Consider the following 22,735-nt stretch of genomic DNA (forward strand, 5'->3'; position numbering starts at 1 on the left):
TTTTGAAAAATACAGATTAATCTCATTTTATGTTAATATTATGCATTTTTGTAAATGGTCATTATATCTAGAATGTTGGGTATAGAGATTGAAGAAGTTTTATAAGAGAACTCTGGAGAAGAGGTAGCATTTCAGGACATTTGAAATAAAGAAAAATGCTTAATGCCTTTAGAAAAGGAATAAGCATTCTTGATGTATTTACTGAAATGGCAAATGACAAGGAGGCCAAGAGAGATGATAGCGAGAATAGATTTAAATTGGAGTGGCATTGTATTTTTCTCCAGTGATAATGTGAATGGTCTGTTAATAGAATTATAGAACTTATTCTGGATATTTCAGATTCTTTAACTATGAAAAAAATCTCAGAATAGGCAGATGAAGGCAGCTCTATATTTCTGAGACGGTAGGATCTCTTGACACTGCTGGTAGAATTGTAAGTAACATTATCTATTTCCCATCACAAAACTAGTGACAGTGAATCCCAACTTTCTCCAGAGATTTTCCCTGGAGAGGAAGGGAGCTAGCTATGGCTTAAGTGTGGGGTAAAGCCAGGATATCATCTCTAATAGCAATCACATTTATTAGGAACTTGTGTTTGAAAAATATTTTATATGGGAGTAATCTAAACTACTGTAGATATTAAGGTAGAAGTATAATTAAGTTGAGGCCAGCTGAGAGGCTATAGGTGAATTTTTCCTTATAGTGCTGGTTAGCAGGTCGCTGTTACTAAGTAAAAAATTTGGTAATGAAGGCCATGCTTTGCTAATAGGGGGAAATGTCTGTGTAATGAAATGTAGAAATACTTACAGCACTCGTTAATGATTGCTTTAGTATATCATTTATCCTGTGTTCCAGATATATTCTTGCTATATATCTCATTTATAAATCAGTGTCTTTATGTGTGTCAAGCCTTTGAAAGAGTAAATTTTATAACAAATTTTAGAAGTTGTCTGTTATGTGCCAAGAGTTTAAAACATGTTTTTTGGAGTTCTCTTGTGCTGCAGAAGGTTAAGGATCCAGCATTGTCACAGCAGTGATTTGGGTCACTGCTGACACAGGTTTGATCCCTGGCCTGGGAACTTCCACATGTGGTGGGGGGTGGGTGGGGGACATATTTTTTTAATCTTCTTGTTTAAAATTTTGTTTTTCACTCTGTGCACCTACTTTCTAGTCAATGGTCCCGTTTAATATTTTAGTATGTTTACGTCTAAGACAGCTTCTAGGACTTCCTGTTATGACGCAGTGGGACCTGCAGCATCTCTGCATCGCCAGGATGTAGGTTCAATCTCTGGCCCAAACCAGGGTTAAAGTTAAAGGATCTGGGATTGCCACAGCTGCAGCATAGGTCACAGTTTTGGCTTGCATCTGATCCCTGGCCTGGGAACTCCCATGTGCTGAAAGGCAGCCCAAAAAGAAAAAAAGAAAGAAAACAACAACAACAGCAGCTTCTAATGGATTAAGAAATATAAATTTATTGATGGTCCTCCAAAACATTTTTCTCAAATTATATTAAAGAACAAATGGGGAATTCCCACTGTGGCTCAGTGGTAATGAACCTGACTAGAATCCATGAAGACACAGGTTCGATCCCTGACCTCAATCAGTGGGTTAAGGATCCAGTGTTGCTGTGAGCTGTGGGTAGGTCACAGACGAAGCTCGAATTCCATGTTGCTGTGGCTGTGAAGTAGACCAGCAGCTGTAGCTCCAATTCGACGTCTAGTCTGGGAACTTTCATATGCCATGGGTGTGGCCCTAAAAAGAAATTTTTTTTTTTTATTTTTAAAAATAAAAAACAAATAGTTTTCCATGGAAAAAAGTATTGTAAAAAAAACTCAAAAAGCTCTGTGGTGTCTGGGTTAAATCCTTTCAAGGCAAAAAGTCAGCATGAGAAACATTAGATCACATCAAACTCAATTAAAATATGCATCTATGGTAGTTCCTGATATGGAGCAACAGGATTGTCCGTGTCTCTGCAGCCCCGAGACACTGGTTCGATCCCCAGCCTGGCACAGTGGCTTAAAGGATCAGATGTTGCTGCATCTGTGGCATAGGTTGCAGCTGCAGCTCAGATCTGATCCCTGGCCCAGGAACTCCAAATGCCTTGGGACAGCCAAAAAGAAAAATTCGTATATGTATATATACATCTGTAAATGTTACCCTTGTGGCTTTAAATGCAGACTGCTGGTTTAATTCTTGTGTCAAAGATGGCTTCTGTTCTTGATAATATGTGCAATATTCTGTCTTCTTTTACAGAGGCTGCTGTTCCAAAAAGCTTTCAACTCTCAGCAGTTAGTTCACGTCACTGTCATTAACCTGTTTCAACTTCATCACCTTCGTGACTTTAGCAATGAAACAGAACAGCATAGTTATAGCCAAGATGAGCAGCTGTGTTGGACACAGCTGCTGGCCCTCTTTAGTGAGTATTAAATCATGTAACTATCTGCAACATCTTCTTTGGAAAGCATAATCTTAGGCATTTTTATCATTATAACAAAACATTAGTCCCATAAAGAAATGTCCTATATTTCTTAATACTGAATTAGGAGGCCTAAATTCTAAGTTCTGTTCTTTTATCTGCTGACTCCCCCTCATCAACTGTATCTATAACATTTTTAACATGGGAAAGAAAATGCCTTTTTAACCAGAAGATAAAAGATATTTAAGTATTACATTGGAAACACAGACTCATAGTAATATTTTGATTTGAACTGGTACACAGTTTCAAATATCTCATGCTTTCTGAACACATTTTTCTTTAAGTGTCTTTTCTTGGCATCCTGTGCAAGTGTCCTCTCCAGAACAAGTCTCAGGAGGAATCCTACAATGCCTATCCCCTACCTGCAGTCAAGGTCTCCATGGACTGGCTGAGACTCAGACCCAGGGTCTTTCAGGAAGCAGTGGTAGATGAAAGACAGTAGTAAGTGTCTTGGCGTTTTCTGTTAGCTTGTGTGTTTTGTTTGTTTGATATTCATAGATATGTAGTAACTGCCTTCTAAAACACAATATTGGAACAATGAAAGACTTTGTTTTTTCAACCCACTCTAGAATTGAACTTAAGTCTTCTTTGTATGCTTTTCATTTGTTTGAATTCTTCATATGAGGCACAGTCTTTAGGATTTCTGACTCCTGTTTGCTTCCCCTGCTCCTGGTTGCCATCCTGGGGAAAGGGCATTTTTCACATTTCAAAATGAAATTGAGATAAAACCAGTTTGTTTTTTTTTACAATATGCCCCAATTTTCTGTTTAGGAGTTGAAGGGAAGAGATTTTTATTTCTCCCATTATTTTCTATACCTAAGCTGTTTGATGTTGCCTTTTAGTAACACCTGATTTGCATTATATTTAAGTAGAAAAGATGGGAAGTTATTTTGGTTTTCACCATTTTCTCTGTATTCTCAGAATCATTCTGACAGTTCTTAGGAACTGTACATTTTACAGTGACAAATGAGAGCTTTCCTTTTACCTCTGCTTCCATTAAGGCTTTGCAGTGACTGGAAAGTTCCTCCTACTTTAATTGTGGATCTAAGGAGAGTCTGTAATTTCTGCTTTGTGGCCCAGCCGCTACACGTTGACCAGGGTCACAACCGAGAAAATGTCCTAGCCACATCTGAGGCCCTGTGATCCTCTTACTTCATACTTCTTTTCCATCTCTTTAAACCAGACTTTAAGTGCCTTCATCTTTGACGTGTCATTCCAATAAAGTTTACCAACATTGCACATCATACAACACATCTCCTTTTAAAAGAAAAAACAGCCGTTCCTGCAGCATGTGGAAGTTCCCAGGCTAGGGGGTCAAGTCAGAGCTTCAGCTGCCGGCCTATACCACAGCCACAGCAGCTTGGATCCGAGTGGCGTCTGCAACCTACACCTCAGCTCACGACAACACCAGATCCTTAATTCATTCAGCAGTGCCAGGGGTCAAACCCTCATCCTCATAGATATTAGTCAGGTTCATTACTGCTGAACCACCATGGGAACTCCAATACATCTCCTTTTTGTGCCTAAGCAGGTATTAGTAAGTAATACTTATTTTTAGACATTGCTTTACGGCATAGAATTTTCATTTCTTGACCAGAGGCAGTACATTTTTTCCTTTTCTCTGTGTACTTTAGAACTTGTTTTTGGTTCATTAAATTGTATCAGTAATGCTATGAAAGAAGCATTGATTCTTTGTTTTTATATGTCTGATACATCAAGGTAATAATCTTCATTTATATCTTTTAAATGACTGAGAAACAATTCCTCCTCCCTTTGTGAGCTCAAAGTTTTATATATATTCAAATGTATTTGTACATATTCAACTTCATTTTCTTGCTTTGAGCCTTTCCAATTTCTAGAACTTCGTTTCTCCAGTACTTTTTTGAGACCATGTTATCTTAAGCTAATAAACAGATGAAATAGTGATGTGTTTTCTTCCTTTGTAGAAAGCAGAGTTAGACTTAAAACACAGTGGGGTAAAGCAATATATCATTAAGTCATTTCCCACACTTGTTGTGCAGTCTGTTTCTTAAAGTCTCATATTTGTTGCCTAAAGACATTATTGTTCTAGTCAAACATTCTTCTTAAGGTTATTAACTCTGTTTTGCAAGTGTCTTATAATGTGTTACATCCCCAAAGTCTTGTAGCAGATGTTTATTCTTCAATGTTTGTTTTCTTACGTATTTTTTTTCTACATATGTTCATTTTATTTGTGTGTATTGTTTTAAGATGTAATTATTTACATTTAGTTTCTCTATCGTGGGCAACTTACCTTGGACTTTTTTTTTTTTTTGACCGCACTTTTTTTAAACCAACGTTGGTTATTATGTACTTCAAGAAAACCTTAATATTACCATAAGTAGTATTTAGGGCCGCACCTGTGGAAGTTCGCAGGCTAGGGGGTCAGATCAGAGCTACAGCTGCTGGCCTATGCCACCGCCACAGCCACAGCCATGCCAGATCCCTGACCCACTGAATGAGGCCAGGGATTGAACCCACATCCTCATGGATACTAGTTAGATTCATTTTTGCTCTGCCACAATGGGAATTCCCTAGATTATGATTATTTTTAAATATTTTAACTTAACATTTAAAAACATTTCTAATATTTTGCAAACTTTTGCAAAAATTTTGTATTAGGAAACAATTTAGAAATAAGGATATTATAACAATGCATGGACTTTTTTCTGTCGTTAGAAGAAAAAGGCACAGTCATTACTTTGAAGAGGAATGTGATTTGTCTATGATGTAACCCCCATCACAGATTGAGAACTAGTAATGGGTTCCATAACTGACAGTGTATGTGAAAGCCATAAAAGCATAATCTGCTGTTGCCCCAGTTAAAATTTTCTCAGTGAATATAATTTTCAGTGTTTAAAAATGACAGGTTCATTTTCCTATTTGTTGAAGTAGGAGCCTGGGAAATATTCTGCAGTAGTAGGTCTCTGTCATCGAAATTTGGCCCTTCTGGTGTATCTTTTATTTAGATATTTGGAAATATGTTTTAGGAAATCATATAGCCTTTAAAATGCTGAAGCAGGAGTTCCCATCGTGGCGCAGTGGTTAACGAATCCGACTAGGAACCATGAGGTTGCGGGTTCAGTCCCTGCCCTTGCTCAGTGGGTTAACGATCCGGCGTTGAGCTGTGGTGTAGGTTGCAGACGCGGCTCAGATCCCGAGTTGCTGTGGCATGGTGTAGGCCGGTGGCTACAGCTCCGATTGGACCCCTAGCCTGGGAACCTCCATATGCCGCAGGAGTGGCCCAAGAAATAGCAAAAAGACAAAAAAATAAATAAATAAATAAATAAAAATAAAATGCTGAAGCAAGGAAAAGCACATGAACTCTAGGTCCTTTAGGTAACATTTTCATGGCTTATTAGTCTTGTGGTTGCTCTTATGCAGAAATAAAGTCTGAACCATCTGTTTTATTTTCCAGCATTTGGCCCTGGCTAATTTCTCTTCTGAATAGTTTTCATCCCCATGAAGAGGATCTTTCAAGTACCAATGGTAGGGCTACCTTAACTTGGGTTACTGACATTGTTCTCCACCACTAAGAGTGGGCTTAACCAGGGGACGCAGGGTGTGGTTTTTAAGCATTTGACTTTAAATTTGGTGTCTCAAAAGTGACTTTGAATTCTGCTTTGAGAAGTGGGTGGAAATAGAAATAATATTATTCGAGTTCTTTCAGCAGCTTATTCTCCTGTTCAGCTACATTTAAAGAGGTGTCCAGAGAGTGGAGTACCTTCAGATTCTTTCCGTCTTCTTCCCTTCCTCATTCTTACTAGTTTGTTTCTTTGTTTTAAGGAAATACTGTAAACAAATTACTCTGCCACAGCAGTGCTTGCTTACCATAGAGCATTAGGGACATACAAAGATAAAGCACACAAGTCACCCTTAGTTGTCTCGCACAGAGATACTTTCTGTACTACGCACATGATCGTGTGTTTTCATTGAGGCTTTTGCTTGTGTGTCCATACACACACCTGCATGTGATTGGTATTCAATACAGCTTTGTATCTACTTTTTATTTTTTTAATGATTTTTATTTTTTCCATTATAGCTGGTTTACAGTGTTCTGTCAATTTTCTACTGTACAGCAAAGTGACCCAGTCACACATACATATATATACATTCTTTTTCTCACATGATCCTATTTCATCATAAGTGACTAGATACAGTTCCCAGTGCTATACAGCAGGATCTCACTGCTTATCCATTCCAAAGGCAATAGTTTGCATCTATTAACCCCAAATTCCCAATCCATCCCACTCCCTCCCCCTCCCCCTTGGGAACCACAAGTCTATTCTCCAAGTCCATGATTTTCTTTTCTGTGGAAAAGTTAATTTGTGCCATATATTAGATTGCAGATATGAGTGATGTCATACGGTATTTGTCTTTTTCTGACTTCACTTAGTACAAGAGTCTCTAGTTCCATCCATGTTGCTGCAAATGGCATTCATTATTTTGTTCTTGTATCTGCTTTTTAAATTTAACTTTATATTGTTAGCATTTTCCTTTGTCATTTAAACATTTTAAAACATGATTTTTACAGGCTACTTCATACTCCATCCTGTGGGTTTATCATAATTTATTTAATCATTGTCCACTAGCTTTGACATTTTCCCCATTATATATAAACCTGCACTGAACAATCCGTAGTTGACTCCTTTCTGATTATTTTTCTCCTCTTAGGTCAGTGCTCCACAGGCATCAAATTTACAAATGAATCCCCTGGGATCTTGTTAAAATGCAGTTTGTAACTCAGTAGGTTTGGGAAAATACTCGAGATTTTGCATTTCGTACAAGCTCCCAGGTGATGTCAGTGTTGATAGTCCGTACATTCATTTAACAAGGAGATAATCCAAACCTCATGATTACTGGATGCATCTTTAAGGCTGTGAATTTTTAAGACTACTCAGCGGCGGGGGCGGGGAGTAGTCCATCATAGGCATCCTCCTTGGCATTGAGTCATAGGTTCATGTTAGGGCAATGTCTAGGGCCCAAAACCAACATGCAGGGGTTTGACAGGTAAGTTATTTTAATAGGATTATTATAAAGAAGAACAGAAAACCATGAGCACTATTGATTCTGTCTAGAAAACATTCATTTTTTTTAAACTTAGGAAACAGTATTCTGCTGAACAAAAATGTTTTAATTAAAATGTTTACACATCTTGATTTTTGTCCTCTCTAGCTACACCGCTTCCAGAGGAATTTGAGTTACAAGGATTCTTGGCTTTGAGACCTTCTTTCAGGTAGGTAGCTTTTACCACTGATTACATAGAATATAAAAAAGCTTCCTAATCAGCCTCCCTGCTTAAAAGTTCCTCTCCTCATATAGTCCATTTCTGCTTAGCTTCTGCAGTTAGGTTTTAAAGTATACACCTGATGATGTCCCATTGCTAGTATAAGCATGGATTTACCCCGTCCCTAGCTGTTACCATGTTTTTTTAGCTTAATGTCCAAAAGCTTAGTTTTTCAGCCATTTTTTCTACCACTTTCACCTTCCTCCCCCCCAGTACTTACACATAACACACACTCACTATGTCCCATTCTTAAATAGCTCTGTACTTGCATTCCTTGAAAACTTTGTTCACGCTGTGCCTATAGCATTCCCATTTTCTCCTGCCCTGTGCCTGCCAACCTGTCAGCACTTAATCACACCTCTCCAAGATCTAACTCAGGTATCGCTTACTCTGTGAAACCTTTCCAAAGCTTATCAGAAGAAACTAGCCCTTCTTTTTTATGCTTCTCTCATTCTTTGCTTAGTTTTTATTTTTCAGGTTAAATCATAATTGTTCCTTAAGGTGGAACTATTTTGCATTTATCTTTGTATCCCTAGCATCTGGCCTACTGCCTAGCCATTCTTAGATGCTTCTTTTTTTTTTTTTTTTTTTTTTTTTTTTTTAATCAAAGATAACTTAATGAAAAAACGTCTTATTTTTTAGGTTGACTTGCCTTTCTAATGTCAGTGAGTTCTTTGCCCTCTATACTTTATATTTATACATTTTTCTGAGTTAAATTGGTCCACCTTAAAGTGGATAGATTAATACTGTTTGTTGGAGTAGGCATTGCCATGATCATTTGAAGTAAATTGCTTATGACGCAAGGTAAGTGTTAATGAAAACATTACTCTTACAATAAAAGAATCTTTCCTAATAAAAGGTTGGGATTGATTTGAACTTCCCAACTACAAAGTTAAATATAAGTAAGAATATCATGATAATGTAGTGAAGTTTATATAGTATCTACTTTGTTTCATTGTATTTAAAATTTTGGCAAGTATAAATTCAAATAAACAAAGCTGATGACATCAAACAGTTAACCCATATGGAAAAATCAAGTTCATTAGGTGAACTTGATTGCCTGGAAAATATCTTTAGCAGTTTAGTTTTCTGTAATTTTCTTATATCAATTTTAGGAACTTGGATTTTTCCAAAGGCCACCAGGGTATTACAGGAGACAAAGAGGGTCAGCAGCGACAAATACGGCAGCAGCGCTTGATCTCTATAGGCAAATGGATCGCAGATAATCAGCCAAGGTATTCCTCATCAGACACACACACACACACATACACACACACACCCCAATGAGTTTTAAACTCTGGTATAATCCTATTGATTATAAACTCAAGTCAAAATGCTGGTAACACAACTCAAATTATGACCCTAATGATCGTATACGTATCGCTTTATTTAATCTCTTTTCTCTCATTACACTGCTTATTATAGAGGAACTATCCTGTCTCCATCATTTATCATGAGCTTCTGCTCTAATTTATAAATGTCTGTATAAACCTAACTAAATTGTTTGTTCACAGTTAATAGTGATTTGTATTGACAGGGGCATGGTGGTCAGTTTCTGTCAAGACAGACCAGGATGGTGCTAGTGGCTGGTTAAATAAAAGTAGATTTGGTAGTTGGTGTCATAGAAAGGATATAGGTTTTAGAGTCATTTGATTTCAGTTTCTAGTTCCACCACTTTTCCCTAGGTATGAGTCCTTAAGATCTCTGCAAGTAATTATAACCTTTTCAGAGTCAGTAACTATTTCATATTCATTTTTATATTCAGGTTTGTATAAAATGGAAGCACTTACATTGTTGCATGTTGGAATAAACTTAATACTGACAAGCTTCATTTTTCACACCTATAAAATAGGAATTATCGCTACTTCAAGGGCCTAGTCTAGTGTCTTGTGCTTAAACCATCCTCGGTAAATATAGCTATAATTATTAGAAAATATTAAAAGGGCATGGGAATGTGTTGTGATGTTAAGTGGGATAATGAGAGTTGGAATTTCTGCATACCTGCGTTTTATGTTACCTACATCCGTACCGTTATATCGTGCTGTTTCCCACATTTTGAGACTGGGAATGTTTTGGCTGTGGGACCCACACACAGTTCAATTGTTATTGTTTTTTAGATTTATATTTTTCATATATGGATTTATTTTTACTTTTTTAGGCTGATTCAGTGTGAAAATGAGGTAGGGAAATTGTTGTTTATCACAGAAATCCCAGAGTTAATACTGGAAGACCCCAGTGAAGCCAAAGAGAACCTCATTCTGCAAGAGACATCCATGATAGAATCCCTGGCTGCCGATGGGAACCCAGGACTGAAGTCAGTGCTGTCTACAGGCCGGAATCTAAGCAACAACTGTGACACAGGAGAGAAACCAGTGGTCACCTTCAAAGAGAACATTAAGCCACGAGAAGGGAACAGAGACCAAGGAAGAAGTTTTCCTCCCAAAGAGGTGAGAAGGGACTATAGCAAAGGAATAACTGTAACTAAGAATGATGGAAAGAAGGACACCACCAAGAGGAAAACAGAAACCAAGAAATGCACCTTAGAAAAGTTACAGGAAACAGGAAAGCAGAGTGTGGCAGTGCAGGTAAGCTGTATTTGAACTATAAAGCAGGTAGAGGAAGGCTCACACAAAAGGCAAGAGTTTTCATTTTGTTCCTAAAGCCCTGAGAATTGGCTCTTCTGGGAGCTTGAATGCATTCTTAGAGGGCTGCAGAGTAAGGTCATGTAAAGAGCTCTGGTAGATGGGTATTCCATCAATTCTCAGGAATTGTAATAAGAATGAAAAAAAATCTCAACCTGATTTGACATGTTTATCACTTCTCTCCACTTAAAGTCACGGAAATGACTAGTCACAAAGCTATTAATTCCACAAAGAATTGCGTTTTATTTGGAAGGTATGATGCCAGAGGCTATAGTGGGAAACTTGCAGTCTTTTGTAGATCCCATAGAACCAGTGTTAAGGCTTACACAGTTTTTGGTTTTTGGTTTGTTTTTGTTTTTCCAGATTCACTATACAAAATAAATATATTCTTGGAAAACAGTGAAGTTCTTTTCCTTGACGTTGTACCTGTCAAGATAACTTTAGTGTTACCTTGGTTCATGTGAATTTGTAAAGCGAGAACCCAAGTCTTGCTGGGAAAAGATAAACACTGCTCAGTTATTTTTATTTTATTAAATACCTTTCCGAAGAGAGAGAGAGAGAGATGATTTCATATAAATAGAAAAAGGTCTTTTCTCTCTGCTGATTTTATTAGTACCACTCACGTTTATGTAAATACCTATAGCTAGTTGATTCATTAACACGTTTTGGCAAAAGTGTTTGTTTGCAGTAGGCATGAGGAATCTTACATTTTTGAAGGCTGCTTGCCAGTAAACAGTACCTGCAATGTATTTCCCTTACTGCGTTGGGGTTTTTTTTTGGGGGGGGTGTTTTGTTTTTTGTTTTTTGTTGTTGTTGTTTTTGCCAGGGGGAGGAGGAATAAGAACATAACAGTTACATTTTAAGATTAATAGTAGGGGGAGAAACATAGAGAAAAACATGTTAGAAATTAAGAAAAGGCATGGAGAGAGTGAGAAGTGCTAGGGAAAGGCAAGGAAAAAAACCAAAAGAACTATAAAGCCGCAGGACCAGTGTTTTAGGTGTAAAGAGTTCAGCATTTCCTGCCTGCTCTGCCTCCATTTTCTGGAACTGCCTCCCAAAAAGGTCTAGTTGGAAAACAAAATCTCTTTTTCTTATCCCTTTTAAATCTACTTATTGATGATTAAAGAAAACCTGACAGTAGTCATATCGCCACCCTCTGAATGTCATCCTAAGTCTTTTATAAATGCTACCTGTTTCCCCTCATTTTCTTCTTCTTTGTATTACTTGAGCAATGCATGTGACATCTACTTCTCTCTGGCTCCATGTGTAGGATATAGGGCCTCTCCTTACTGCTCAGAGTATCCTCATTTATTCTGAAGGGTGGTAGGGTTGCAGGGTGGTGGGTAGATGCCTAATTGGTACCCTTAAGACGGCCCAGATAAAGTTAAACTAAAGGCCAGAGTGTCTCATCTGTGGGTTAGTGGTCATTATTAATTCATAATTCATGTACTTTACTTAATGAATTAGGATATTCGGGGCCCTGGGGCCCGTAACAGGTAGCATAAGATCATAGGCAAGTTTTCTAACCTTTTGGCATCAGGTGTCTTGCTTGTAAAACAAATGAATCCTAAAGTCTTTTCTATATTTTGTACTTTTAGGATTTGGTGCAAGCGAAAGAATTACACACAAGTAAAATTAAGCCCTTCTATCTTTTATTGGCAGCAAAATAATTTGATTTTCCCATTTTAAATTTAGGCAAAATTAAATATCTTCAACACATACTTTTTTTGACATAACGAGGTTTTAAATACTTTCTTAGAGTAGGTGCTTCTTTTTGACAAATTTTGAGTTTCAGATTATTATAGTTTTGCTTCTGGTTGGTCATAGGTAAAATCACAGACAGAATTAAGAAAGACTCCAGTGTCTGAAGCCAGGAAAACACCTGTAACTCAAACCCCAAGTCAAGCAAGTAACTCCCAGTTCATCCCCATTCATCACCCTGGAGCCTTTCCTCCTCTTCCCAGCCGGCCAGGTAAATACATGTTTTGTAATTTCTTCTACTGAATTCCATTTGTGTAGGAGTTTCTATTCACCTTTTGAGTAATTTTATACTTTGAGTGACATAACTAAACCAAAATGTTAAAAGGTAAAAGGAAGTTCTCTTTTCCCTAATGTTTATGAAATTATTTTTGAGCTGTTTCTCTGTAGTTTGTGTCATGTGCATGCTTGTTGTTATGAAGGAATTCCTGTCACGAAACATGGCATCTAAGAAACAACCTTTAAGACACTCTAAGAGTTCCCATTGTAGCTCAGTAGGTTAAGGACCCAACGTGTCTATGAAGATGTGGGTTCAATTCCTGGCCGAGCACAGTGGGTTAAGGATCTGGCGTTGCTGCAGGCTGCAGTGTAGATCACAAATGCAGCTCAGATCCTATGTTGCTGTGGCTGTGGTGTAGGTCACAGCTGCAGCTATGATTCGACCCCTAGCCTGGGAACTTGCATATGCCACAGGTGCGGATGTAAAAAGGAAAAAAGAGAGAGAGACACTCAGTTACTTCAGTGGCTAGAAGTAGCAGTCAGTAGTCTATGTTTAATTCTTGAAACCAGGTTAAAGACTGACACTTGCCCAGCCTTGATGGTTGGTCCCTGTCTTTTATAATTTATTAGGGGACCTCTTCTTCACCCCACCCCAAAATGACTAATTTTTGCCTTTCTTTGGCTAAGTTTCCTTAGAACTAAAGCTGTGTTCTTCTATTTTGAAGGGTTCCCGCCCCCAACATATGTTATCCCCCCTCCTGTGGCATTTTCTATGGGCTCAGGTTACACCTTCCCAGCTGGTGTTTCTGTCCCAGGAACCTTTCTTCAGCCTACAGCTCACTCTCCAGCAGGAAACCAGGTGCAAGCTGGGAAACAGTCCCACATTCCTTACAGCCAGCAACGGCCCTCTGGACCAGGGCCAATGAACCAGGGACCTCAACAACCACAGCCACCTTCTCAGCAACCCCTTACATCTTTACCAGCTCAGCCAACAGCACAGTCTACAAGCCAGTTGCAGGTTCAAGCTCTAGCTCAGCAACAGCAGTCCCCTACAAAAGCTGTGCCAGCTTTGGGGAAAAGCCCTCCTCACCACTCTGGATTCCAGCAGGTAAGTTACAGTTGCATATACAGTCCAGCTGAAATAAGGAGGGGGAGGGCTGAAATTATTTAGTGTTTAGTTAATTAAAAATACTAGTTAAGCATTCAGCTGCTTCATGCTTAGACTTGCAATGATGATGGGAACACTTAAGGCTTCTCTTTGCTGTTTAGGAAAGTTCGGAGGTTCTCCTTTTTACTTTCGTAAGGGATAATAGATCTTAACTACCATTCTTTGTCCCTTCTAGTTGCCAGCTTTATAAAGAAGGGTTTTCTGTAAATAATTTCCCCCTATTTGAACCTAATGTAAGAAGGGAAATGGGATCCTAATCTTGATGAGATGTTAAGAGTGATGTGACACCAGCTTGAAATAGTCATCCCCACAGCACTTGAAGCGGAAGGGGAAGTATGTCCGCCCACCCACATGCACACCCTCGTTTATTAAACCTCTTTAATGTGTTCCCAGAAAGCTCTGTGCATTTAAAAAAAAAAACCTAAAGGGCAAAAGAAACTGTATTGCCTAGAGTTTTGCTGGTGGTAAATCTCTCAAGTTCTTTCTGTGATTCCTCACTACTGAGTGTAAGTAACATTGCACTTTATCCTCATCTTGGTGACAGGCATCTATCTCTTTTTTAGTATCCACAGGCAGATGCCTCCAAACAGCTGTGGAATCCCCCTCAGGTTCAAGGCCCATTAGGGAAAATCATGCCTGTGAAACAGCCCTACTACCTTCAAACCCAAGACCCCATAAAACTGTTTGAGCCGTCATTGCAACCTCCTGTAATGCAGCAACAGCCTCTAGAGAAAAAAATGAAGCCTTTTCCCATGGAGCCATATAACCATAATCCCTCAGAAGTCAAGATCCCAGAATTCTACTGGGATTCTTCCTACAGCATGGCTGGTAACAGAGCTGTAATGTCACAGCAAGCCAACATGGACCGCAGGGGCAAACGGTCCCCAGGAGTCTTCCGTCCAGAGCAGGATCCTGTGCCCAGGATGCCATTTGAGGTGCGTGTCCTTTCCTGTCACCAGGCACTTCAGAGATAGGTCTGGGGCTGCATATCTTTTGAATTTCCCAAGTAGATGTTTATTTTTTAAAAAGTGATTCTAATTCATTAGTGCTATAGAGTGCTGTTTTGTAGGTGGGTGCAGCTCTTGGTCTCCTCTTCACAGTTGCACAGTGTGCTTGATTTGGGGAGGCTGAGGAATCCTGTTCCTGATTTTGAACTGTGATGGTCTGGCAGAGAAATCATGTGCAGAAATCTCTAACACAGCATGTTAGAGAATTCTGAGACAAAGCTCCTCTCAGTTGGGCTGAATCATCTAAGTTTAAAAATAGGTTTACTGCATATTTTAACAAATTGCTTTCTGAGAGGAACAAAGTCAGCCAGTTGTCTTTGATAGTGGAGTTCCCCCATCCTTGCCCCTTTTATTCATGATAAACAGGGGATTGTTTTTAACTTTAAAAAAAAAAAAAAAAGCTGTTTCTCTGTTAGCACAGTTATGCTAATCACTTTGCTCTGTGGCATTGTTTTACTGCCCAAGTTAACCTTTTCTGCTCTTTGTCTGTCACTGTTGTGCTTCTTTCTGTTGTGGCAGTCTTTCTCTACCATTGTCCTTGTATCACTTTGCTTTGGTGTTTCAGAGCTTTTTCCTCTTAACATAATCCTGTCTCACTATTCACTGTTTCTTCCTTGACTTTAGTTGCTTTAATCTCCCTAATCACGCTGCTACTTCTTTGTGCTTTTCTCATCCCTTACTGCATCTCACTGTGATCCTTTCTGTCACTAGGACCCCAAGGGCTCCCCTCTGCTTCCTCCGGACCTGTTAAAGAGTCTGGCTGCCTTGGAGGAAGAGGAAGAGCTGATTTTTTCTAACCCTCCTGATCTTTACCCAGCTCTGCTGGGACCTCTCGCCTCTCTTCCTGGACGAAGCCTCTTTGTATGTATTTGACATAATACTTCTTGTTCTAACCTCAGCTTCTTTTCTGAGATTTTGGAGTAGATGGTGTCTTCTTTTCTAGGGCTTTCCTTTTTTACAGAATTTTAAAACTTATTTTCTGATTGGCCAAACTAATCTTCAGATGGTAGTAAAACATGGCAAAACATTTCTGAGTCGTATTTTCCCCAAATCTGAGAGTGATAGCTTTGTTTATGTGTTATCTGGAAAGCATCCTGTAGGGCCGGTCACACCCAGGTTGTGATGCTGGCAAACTAACTTACTTTTCAGGTGTCACTTCCATCTGCACCCAGGAATTTCAGTGTCATTTAATCTTGCTTAGGAGAAAGTTCCTCGTGTGTTCAGAGTATGAAATGAAATAATGTTCTAGGTATTTTACTGAATGAAAAGATTCTAGATTGGTTTTACTAAACAGTATGTTGTCCTTTTCTGTTTGGCTATCTAAGAGCCCTGATCTAAATTCAGAGCCAAATTCGTAAAGCCAGAGTCAGAATGAATGGAAATGAAGAGGATTCTCTTTATAAACACTGTTGGAATACCATAAATGAGTGAATATAAAGATAAATAACTAGAATGACGTAAAATAAAGCCTTAAGAATTGATTTGTGGTGCCTTTAACAAATAATCCGCTATAACCCAGTCTACATTTCAAAGGATGTGTTGTTTACCTGTTATTTTACTGAGGGTGGGGAACTGTAAGAAAGATGTTTGCTGTGAGGTTTTTCCCCCTCCGATCATGCCATCTTAATAAAACATAACAGTTTTGATTTCCACTTTCTTGCTGTTTCTTTCCCATGAACACTGAGCAAGGAAACGTTAATGAAATGAAAGTGCACTCATGACAGACACCACTGTCCCTGGCACTTAAAGTTCCCTTAAGAATTTTCCCAAGTGAGTGGCCATCAGATCCTCCAAACACCTCGACAGTAGTAGTATAATGGCAGCACCTAGGTGTGTGGAAAACCCAGCAGCTGAGCTCACGCCTCTGTGTGTTTGCCTTTCTTGCTGCTTTTTTACCGAGGTGGCTTGAGGGGCGCAGAGGAAGTCCTCTCTGTCCCCTTGGTTCCTAATCCCTTAGTTCCTGCCGTGCTTGCCCCTTCCGTTGGAAGTGAAGCTGATGGTGGAGCAAGCAGAGGGAGAGCTTTTTAGTGGGTTTTGTTTGTTTGTTTGTTTCATGTTTATAAAACCTTGACTGTAGCTCTTCCTGTATTTAATACAGTTCATGACATAATGCTTGTGAAGGTGCCTTGCATGAAGCAGGTGTTTATGTTTGTCACCCAACTATTCAGTGACAGCATCAGAGATTCGGCTTTTTTTTTTTTTTTTTCCTTCCTGATTACTTTCTTAGGGCTGATAAATGTCGACTTGACTTTAGCAACTTTTTTTTTTTTTTTAGGACTGCACCCTCAGCATGTGGAGTTCCCAGGCGAGGGATCAAATGGGAGCTACAGCTGCTGGCTTACACCACAGCTCACAGCAATGCTCGATCCTTAACCCACTGAGCAGAGCTAGGGAGCAAACCCACGTCCTTGTGGATCCTAGTCAGGTTCGTTACCATTGAGCTACAACAGGAACTCCGCAACTATTTTAATATATACCACAAATAGAGTGCTTAGGAACCATGCTAACAAAAGTTGTCAAATGATTTAAAAGCTTTTATAAAATCGTTCATGTCAGTGCTTTAAAAATTTAGGGAGAAAACAGTTCAGCATCTTGTTTGGAGAGTATTTGAAATGCAGCTATTGACAGAGGGGTTCCTGAGGTTCTTGCCTCATGAACACTCTGAACTGCCAATTTCCAGGGGTTCTGCTCCCTGCCAGGATCTCCGCACTAGATTAGAGGTGCTGATCAGGGAGGGCTCTGACTCGCCTGTGGTAGCTGACACTTAGCTGGTGTCATGGTGTTAACAAATTTGAATTTACATCTTCTCAGCCTTAAATTGTATAAGATTGGTGAGTATAAGCATATAAGTATGCTTAAATTGTAGTCTTTTACTTTGGGTATATGGTATCTTAAAGTTACTTATTATTAAGACAGTGGAAGGCCTAATTTAACTGCCTTTTTTTTTCCGGGACTGTGAAGAAATCCTTACTGGAGAAGCCCTCGGAGCTCATGTCACATTCATCCCCTTTCCTGTCCCTCACCGGATTCTCTCTCAATCAGGTGCGTACACAGTGAAGAATCCTGCTTTGTGCTTTTATCGTGGGTTATTATTTTGTTTCCCCTTCTGTTTCAGTACGTCTGTTTTTCTCTTCCATATATTGGTGTCTTCCAGGTATTTGATTTTATGGCTCCCCTCTTTCTCTGGAGTACACTAGAGGCTTGTGTGTTATGGTTTGAACTGTTTAACTTCCCATTAATATTAAAATCCTCAGTGCTCTGTTATTCAGCCAAATGAATTATTCATACTTTTAACCTGGGTGGGTCACATAGAGCGGAATCAAGGGTGAAGGAAAGAAAAGGGCAAATGAATTAAACAGGAAAACTGAAAGAAACAGAAATAAAAGCCTTCAGAAGTTTGTTTTGCCAAGAAAGCTTAGGACGTATCAAGCATCCATGAGCACGAGCACTGCATTTTCCTAAGTCTCTTTGGACTGAGTTTGTTAATAACTTGGTGGTCATTGCCTTTCAGGAAAGATATCCCAATAACAGTGTGTTCAATGAGGTATATGGAAAAAACCTGACAACCAGCTCCAAAGCAGAACTTAACCCTACGATTGCCCCCCAGGAAACATCACTCTACTCCCTTTTTGAGGGGACTCCGTGGTCTCCATCACTTCCAGCCAGTTCAGGTACTGACTAACCTTGAAATTATAGACCTTGCATTTCCGTATATTCAAGTCGATTAAGATTTAGCATGATTTTGTAATTTTAAATATATTAGTGTTTTGGTGGATTTTGTTTGCTTTCATTTTATTTATTTATTTATTTATTTATTTAATTATTTATTTTTTGCTTTTAGGGCCACACTTGTGGCATATGGAGGTTCCCAGGCTAGGGGTCGAATCAGAGCTGTAGCCTCCCGCCTACGCCACAGCAGTGCAGGATCTGAGCCACATCTGTGACCTACACCACAGTTCATGGCAATGCCAGATCCTTAACCCACTGAGCAAGGCCAGGGATCGAACCCACAACCTCATGGTTCCTAGTCTCTATTCGTTTTCACTGAGCCATGATGGGAACTCCACTTTTTTAATTTTTTAGTGTGTTTTTAAAGTAACTTCTGAAAGAAAATAGGAAAAAAGCCTGATGAGCTGGTTCACTTAATACCACTAAAAAAGCTGTTTTACACCTTTAGTAATGAGCACAGTCATAAGGGAGGTAAATAAGAGTTTTATTTTAAGGTTTCCAGCTGTTTTTTAGTTTTCTTTGTAGGAAAAGTTATACACTTTTTAAAATAGAGAATTGATAGTAATTCTTAAGGTTAGGCAGTTCTCTTCTGATAGAGAAGACCAGTATATACATGTCTGAAGTAGGCATACCAAAACAGTGCGTGCACTTGGCAAAATTGTCTACTGTTTTGTTTTATTTAAAGGCGGAAAATGTGCTTTAGATATATGTACAGCAAGACCAGTTAGTGCATATGGCAGATTCTCTTAAGGCTTTTATTTTGTCTTTCTCCCAAAGCCCTTTGGTTATTTTTAGTAGAATTTAAGTGACCAAATCTATGGGAAACTTTCATTCGTGATATTTTTGTGAAACATCTTCTCTATTTAATGTCCTGTGTTGCTATTATTCAATAGATCATTCAACACCAGCCAGCCAATCTCCTCATTCCTCCAACCCAAGCAGCCTGCCAAGCTCCCCTCCAACACACAACCATAATTCTGTCCCATTCTCCAACTTTGGACCCATTGGGACTCCAGATAACAGGGATAGGAGAACTGCAGATCGGTGGAAAACTGATAAGCCAGGTGAGACCCAAACTTTATTGTGTAGCAAAAGTGAAATAACTTAGTGTAACCTCCCCTAGCTTTTGCTGTTTGGCAATGATAGAACATTTTCTTGAGTTATTCTTCTCTCTTTTCATTCCTAGCCATGGGTGGATTTGGCATTGATTATCTCTCAGCAACATCATCCTCTGAGAGCAGTTGGCATCAGGCTAGCACTCCAGGTGGTTCCTGGACAGGCCATGGCCCCTCCATGGAGGATTCCTCTGCTGTCCTCATGGAAAGCCTAAAGGTGAGTGGGTTAGGAACCAGAACCACACGAGATGTCTCTGCTTTCATAGGCCCTTAGAATTGATTGATTCTTGGCATATCTAGCAAAGGCCAAGAAACATGGTCTTCTAAGATTCTTGAATAGGGTTGTTGTTTTTTTTTTTTTAATTGCGAATGTACTAGTGATAAAGCAGTATCCTCAGGGGGACAGACATAAAGAAGGTTTTTATTTGGATTCTAAGATTAAGAAAATTCTTGACTCATCTTGGAATATTTTACTTAAGCCTTTTCTGAACAAGTAAAAGAAGGGTATCTAATTTTAAAAATGCTTTCTTTGCCTAAAACCTTTCTAGTAAATGCTCTGTGGTCTCACATGGAGCTCAGTTTTACTAAAAAAGACTTTATATAAAACATACTTTCACCTTTTCTGGTTTAAAATGATCTTAATGGGAAGTAACCAGTCTTGAAGACTTGGTCTTACAAGAACTTTTTCTAATAGCTGGATGTTTTTTTAGGAGGTGGGGATCTTGGGACATGTATGCCTTTATGTTTGGCAGGGATTGAAAAACAAATCCCTTTCAAACAACCCGACGTTTGACCTCTGCTGACAAGCTCTGGGCTGTTTTTCAGTCTATCTGGTCCAGTTCCATGATGCATCCTGGACCTTCCGCTTTGGAGCAGCTGTTAATGCAGCAGAAGCAGAAACAGCAGCGGGGACAAGGCACCATGAACCCTCCACACTGAGGCCAAAGTGGCATCCCTGGGAATGAAGGCTCCATAAACCATGGCATGTTGGGTTTGCAGGACTGGCCCACACAGTCCCCTGCAGGTGGCAGCCCTCTTTTCTGTTTCTTGCTGTTGAGAGGGTGTAAGTGTTCCACCAGCCCGCTGAGTGTGCACGAAATGTCTGCAGTGCAACAAAAAGAAAAAACCATCAGGAACTCTCCGTCCCCCCGGGCCTTCCGGAGGGAGAGAGGAACTGCTGTTTGTCTCACTCAGTTACCTGATGTCACCGCCTCTCACCTTCTCCACCGTGCATGTCCCCAGCCACATGGGAAGTGAAAGCTGAGAAGGGAAGGCAGATGGGAGAAGCCAATGGGAACTTCTCAGTCCTTTTTTCCTCTTTGGGGAATAAAATAGGAATCCATTAATGATTGCTTTGCTGACTGAGAATGTAGTTGAAATTATTCCTGAACATCTTTTATTATTATTATTATTACTCCCAGTAGTAAATATCACACTGAATTCTTCCATACACAGATGTGCTTCTTCTAGTCAGTGTGTAGCAAGGAGAGCCCCGTGCACTGCTCCTGTTGGTGAGAGGTTGGTGGTGACAGGATGGGGAAACTGACCTCTTCAGCCAGTGGAAACGTTCCATAAGGGAGAGGACGAGGCCTCAACTTGACTCAGAAGGTTCTGGTGGGCCCGCCTCTGGCCTGGAGACTCCAGCAGGAAATGCCCTTCACTCTGTAGGTGCTCGAGCCCCAGTCGAGGATGCAGCGTGGGTGGTGGTGCTGGGCTGGACTAGCAGACGACTGCTGTAGGATTTTAAATTAATGTTTTTGACTCCTGTACATTTTATGGTAGCATAGCAAGCAGTCTCACGGAAGGCAGGCTAGCCATTCACGGCCTGACACACTGTAATAGGTAGAAGCTTTCAGTGTGGTTTTTGTTGTTGTTTGGGTTTTGTGCCCCCCATCCTACTTACCACCCACCTCCTCCTCGTCCCTACCTCCATCCCTCTTCTGCCCTCTGCTGCGTGCTAGTCGTCGTTTTTACTCCTCATGTGTACAACATCTCACCAAGAAGCAAGAGCATGGGGTCCAGCAGTTGGGACCCGAAAGACAGTCTGGAGAGGAAGCGAGCGGCAGCGGCGTCTGCACCGCCCACAGAGGGGCCGGGCCCCCGCCCAGCTGCAGTCTCCCAGCCTCTGCTTTCAGAGTGAAATTCAAGGCAACACGGACACGTGTGCATCACGCACAGAAGAAGACACAACGCAGTCCATTCTGGAAAAGGCGAAAGAAAGGAAAATAAACTTTTATTTGATATTTATTAGAAGGAAAGAGGACTGAAAATTTTCTTGTGTAGAGACAGAAGAAAAGCATTTCTGATAGTCATTTCCTGGAAAAGTAATATTTTAAGGGGAAATTATGAAAACAATCTAAATGTCCAGTTGCTGTGCTAGGGTAGGGTTATTTTCTGGGAGGTCTCTCCTTTGCGTGTGTGTGTGAGTGTTCATGCACGCACTCCGGCCCATCTGCTCTCCGGGAGGGGAGGGAAGTGCGTGTGAGTGTGTGGAGCTAGCGTGGGACTTGAGAGCTGCAAAACAGCTGCAGAGCAAAGCACATCCAGGAGCCCCGGTCGTCACTGGAGTCTGGGCAACCCCAGCAAAGGAAAGGGGTGAGATCAATGCTCGTTGCTCTTCCAAGAGAGTGGTTGGAGTCCCGTATGCTTCCATTATTGCTTTTAGTTTGACATGGTGTTTGGGTTTTTTTGTTTGTTTTATTTTGAAAGGTCTGAAAGGGTGACGTCCCCCACCTAATGGCAATATGAAACCCTTTGTGCTTCTCTCCAGCCCCTTCCCCGGCCCACCTTGCTCCAGTTCCCTCCCTCCCAAGCCTCCTTCCCTGCTGCCTTTACCCACTTTGTGTGTGTGAGCTCTGCATTCAGGCAGCTGCAACATTCCAGTGTTTGAACTGTCACCAATTCTTGCACCTCAAGCTAACCGGCTTCACCGTCTCGCTCCTGTAGTGCCCACGTCCCATCTGCAGCCCCATTTCTGCATGAGAATTTGGTGTTTGGAATGTTTTCTGACTCCTGGGGCGGGGTTCCTCGCCTTATCATCCTCAGTGTGGAGTAATGAGGGAGAGGAGAATCTTTATCAGAAACTGGTTTTGTGTAGTAAAGTTTTCTTTTGTATTTTTTTTTTTGTTTTTTTGTTTTTGTTTTTTTTTTGGTTTTTTTTTTCTGTTTTGTTTTGGTCTGTCTGTGCAAGACCTGCAGCTGCTGAAATCAGCTTTGCCTTTAATTAAACCATGTTCTCTCCAACCAGATCTGTCTACAGATTCTTTCCTATCCTGAAAGAGAATCTAACTTAAAAAACAAACTACTCACAGTCATC

General features: G+C 40.1%; 1 protein-coding gene across 14 annotated transcripts in view; it reads left to right on the top strand.

The window, feature by feature from the left end:
• Positions 1 to 22,665, top strand: part of SMG7 (SMG7, nonsense mediated mRNA decay factor) — a 79,308-nt gene extending 56,643 nt beyond the window's left edge. For 5 of the 14 annotated variants that reach the window (XM_021063790.1, XM_005667813.3, XM_021063794.1 and 2 more), the window contains 15 exons: positions 2,254 to 2,416; positions 2,761 to 2,917; positions 5,913 to 5,983; positions 7,670 to 7,730; positions 8,897 to 9,016; positions 9,940 to 10,228; positions 12,251 to 12,395; positions 13,126 to 13,508; positions 14,132 to 14,503; positions 15,287 to 15,436; positions 17,537 to 17,617; positions 18,087 to 18,246; positions 19,198 to 19,368; positions 19,491 to 19,636; positions 20,245 to 21,956. In XM_021063790.1, coding sequence (XP_020919449.1) covers positions 2,254 to 2,416; positions 2,761 to 2,917; positions 5,913 to 5,983; positions 7,670 to 7,730; positions 8,897 to 9,016; positions 9,940 to 10,228; positions 12,251 to 12,395; positions 13,126 to 13,508; positions 14,132 to 14,503; positions 15,287 to 15,436; positions 17,537 to 17,617; positions 18,087 to 18,246; positions 19,198 to 19,368; positions 19,491 to 19,636; positions 20,245 to 20,358 — 2,583 coding nt within the window. In that variant the 3' untranslated portion in view covers positions 20,359 to 21,956. Of the gene's footprint in view, positions 1 to 2,253; positions 2,417 to 2,760; positions 2,918 to 5,912; positions 5,984 to 7,669; positions 7,731 to 8,896; positions 9,017 to 9,939; positions 10,367 to 12,250; positions 12,396 to 13,125; positions 13,509 to 14,131; positions 14,504 to 15,286; positions 15,437 to 17,536; positions 17,618 to 18,086; positions 18,247 to 19,197; positions 19,369 to 19,490; positions 19,637 to 20,244 lie in introns of all 14 variants that reach the window. The other 9 variants (XM_021063785.1, XM_021063786.1, XM_021063787.1 and 6 more) reach the window with 5 other exon arrangements.

Source organism: Sus scrofa, chromosome 9 (genome assembly GCF_000003025.6).
Source record: "Sus scrofa isolate TJ Tabasco breed Duroc chromosome 9, Sscrofa11.1, whole genome shotgun sequence".
NCBI lineage: Eukaryota > Metazoa > Chordata > Mammalia > Artiodactyla > Suidae > Sus > Sus scrofa.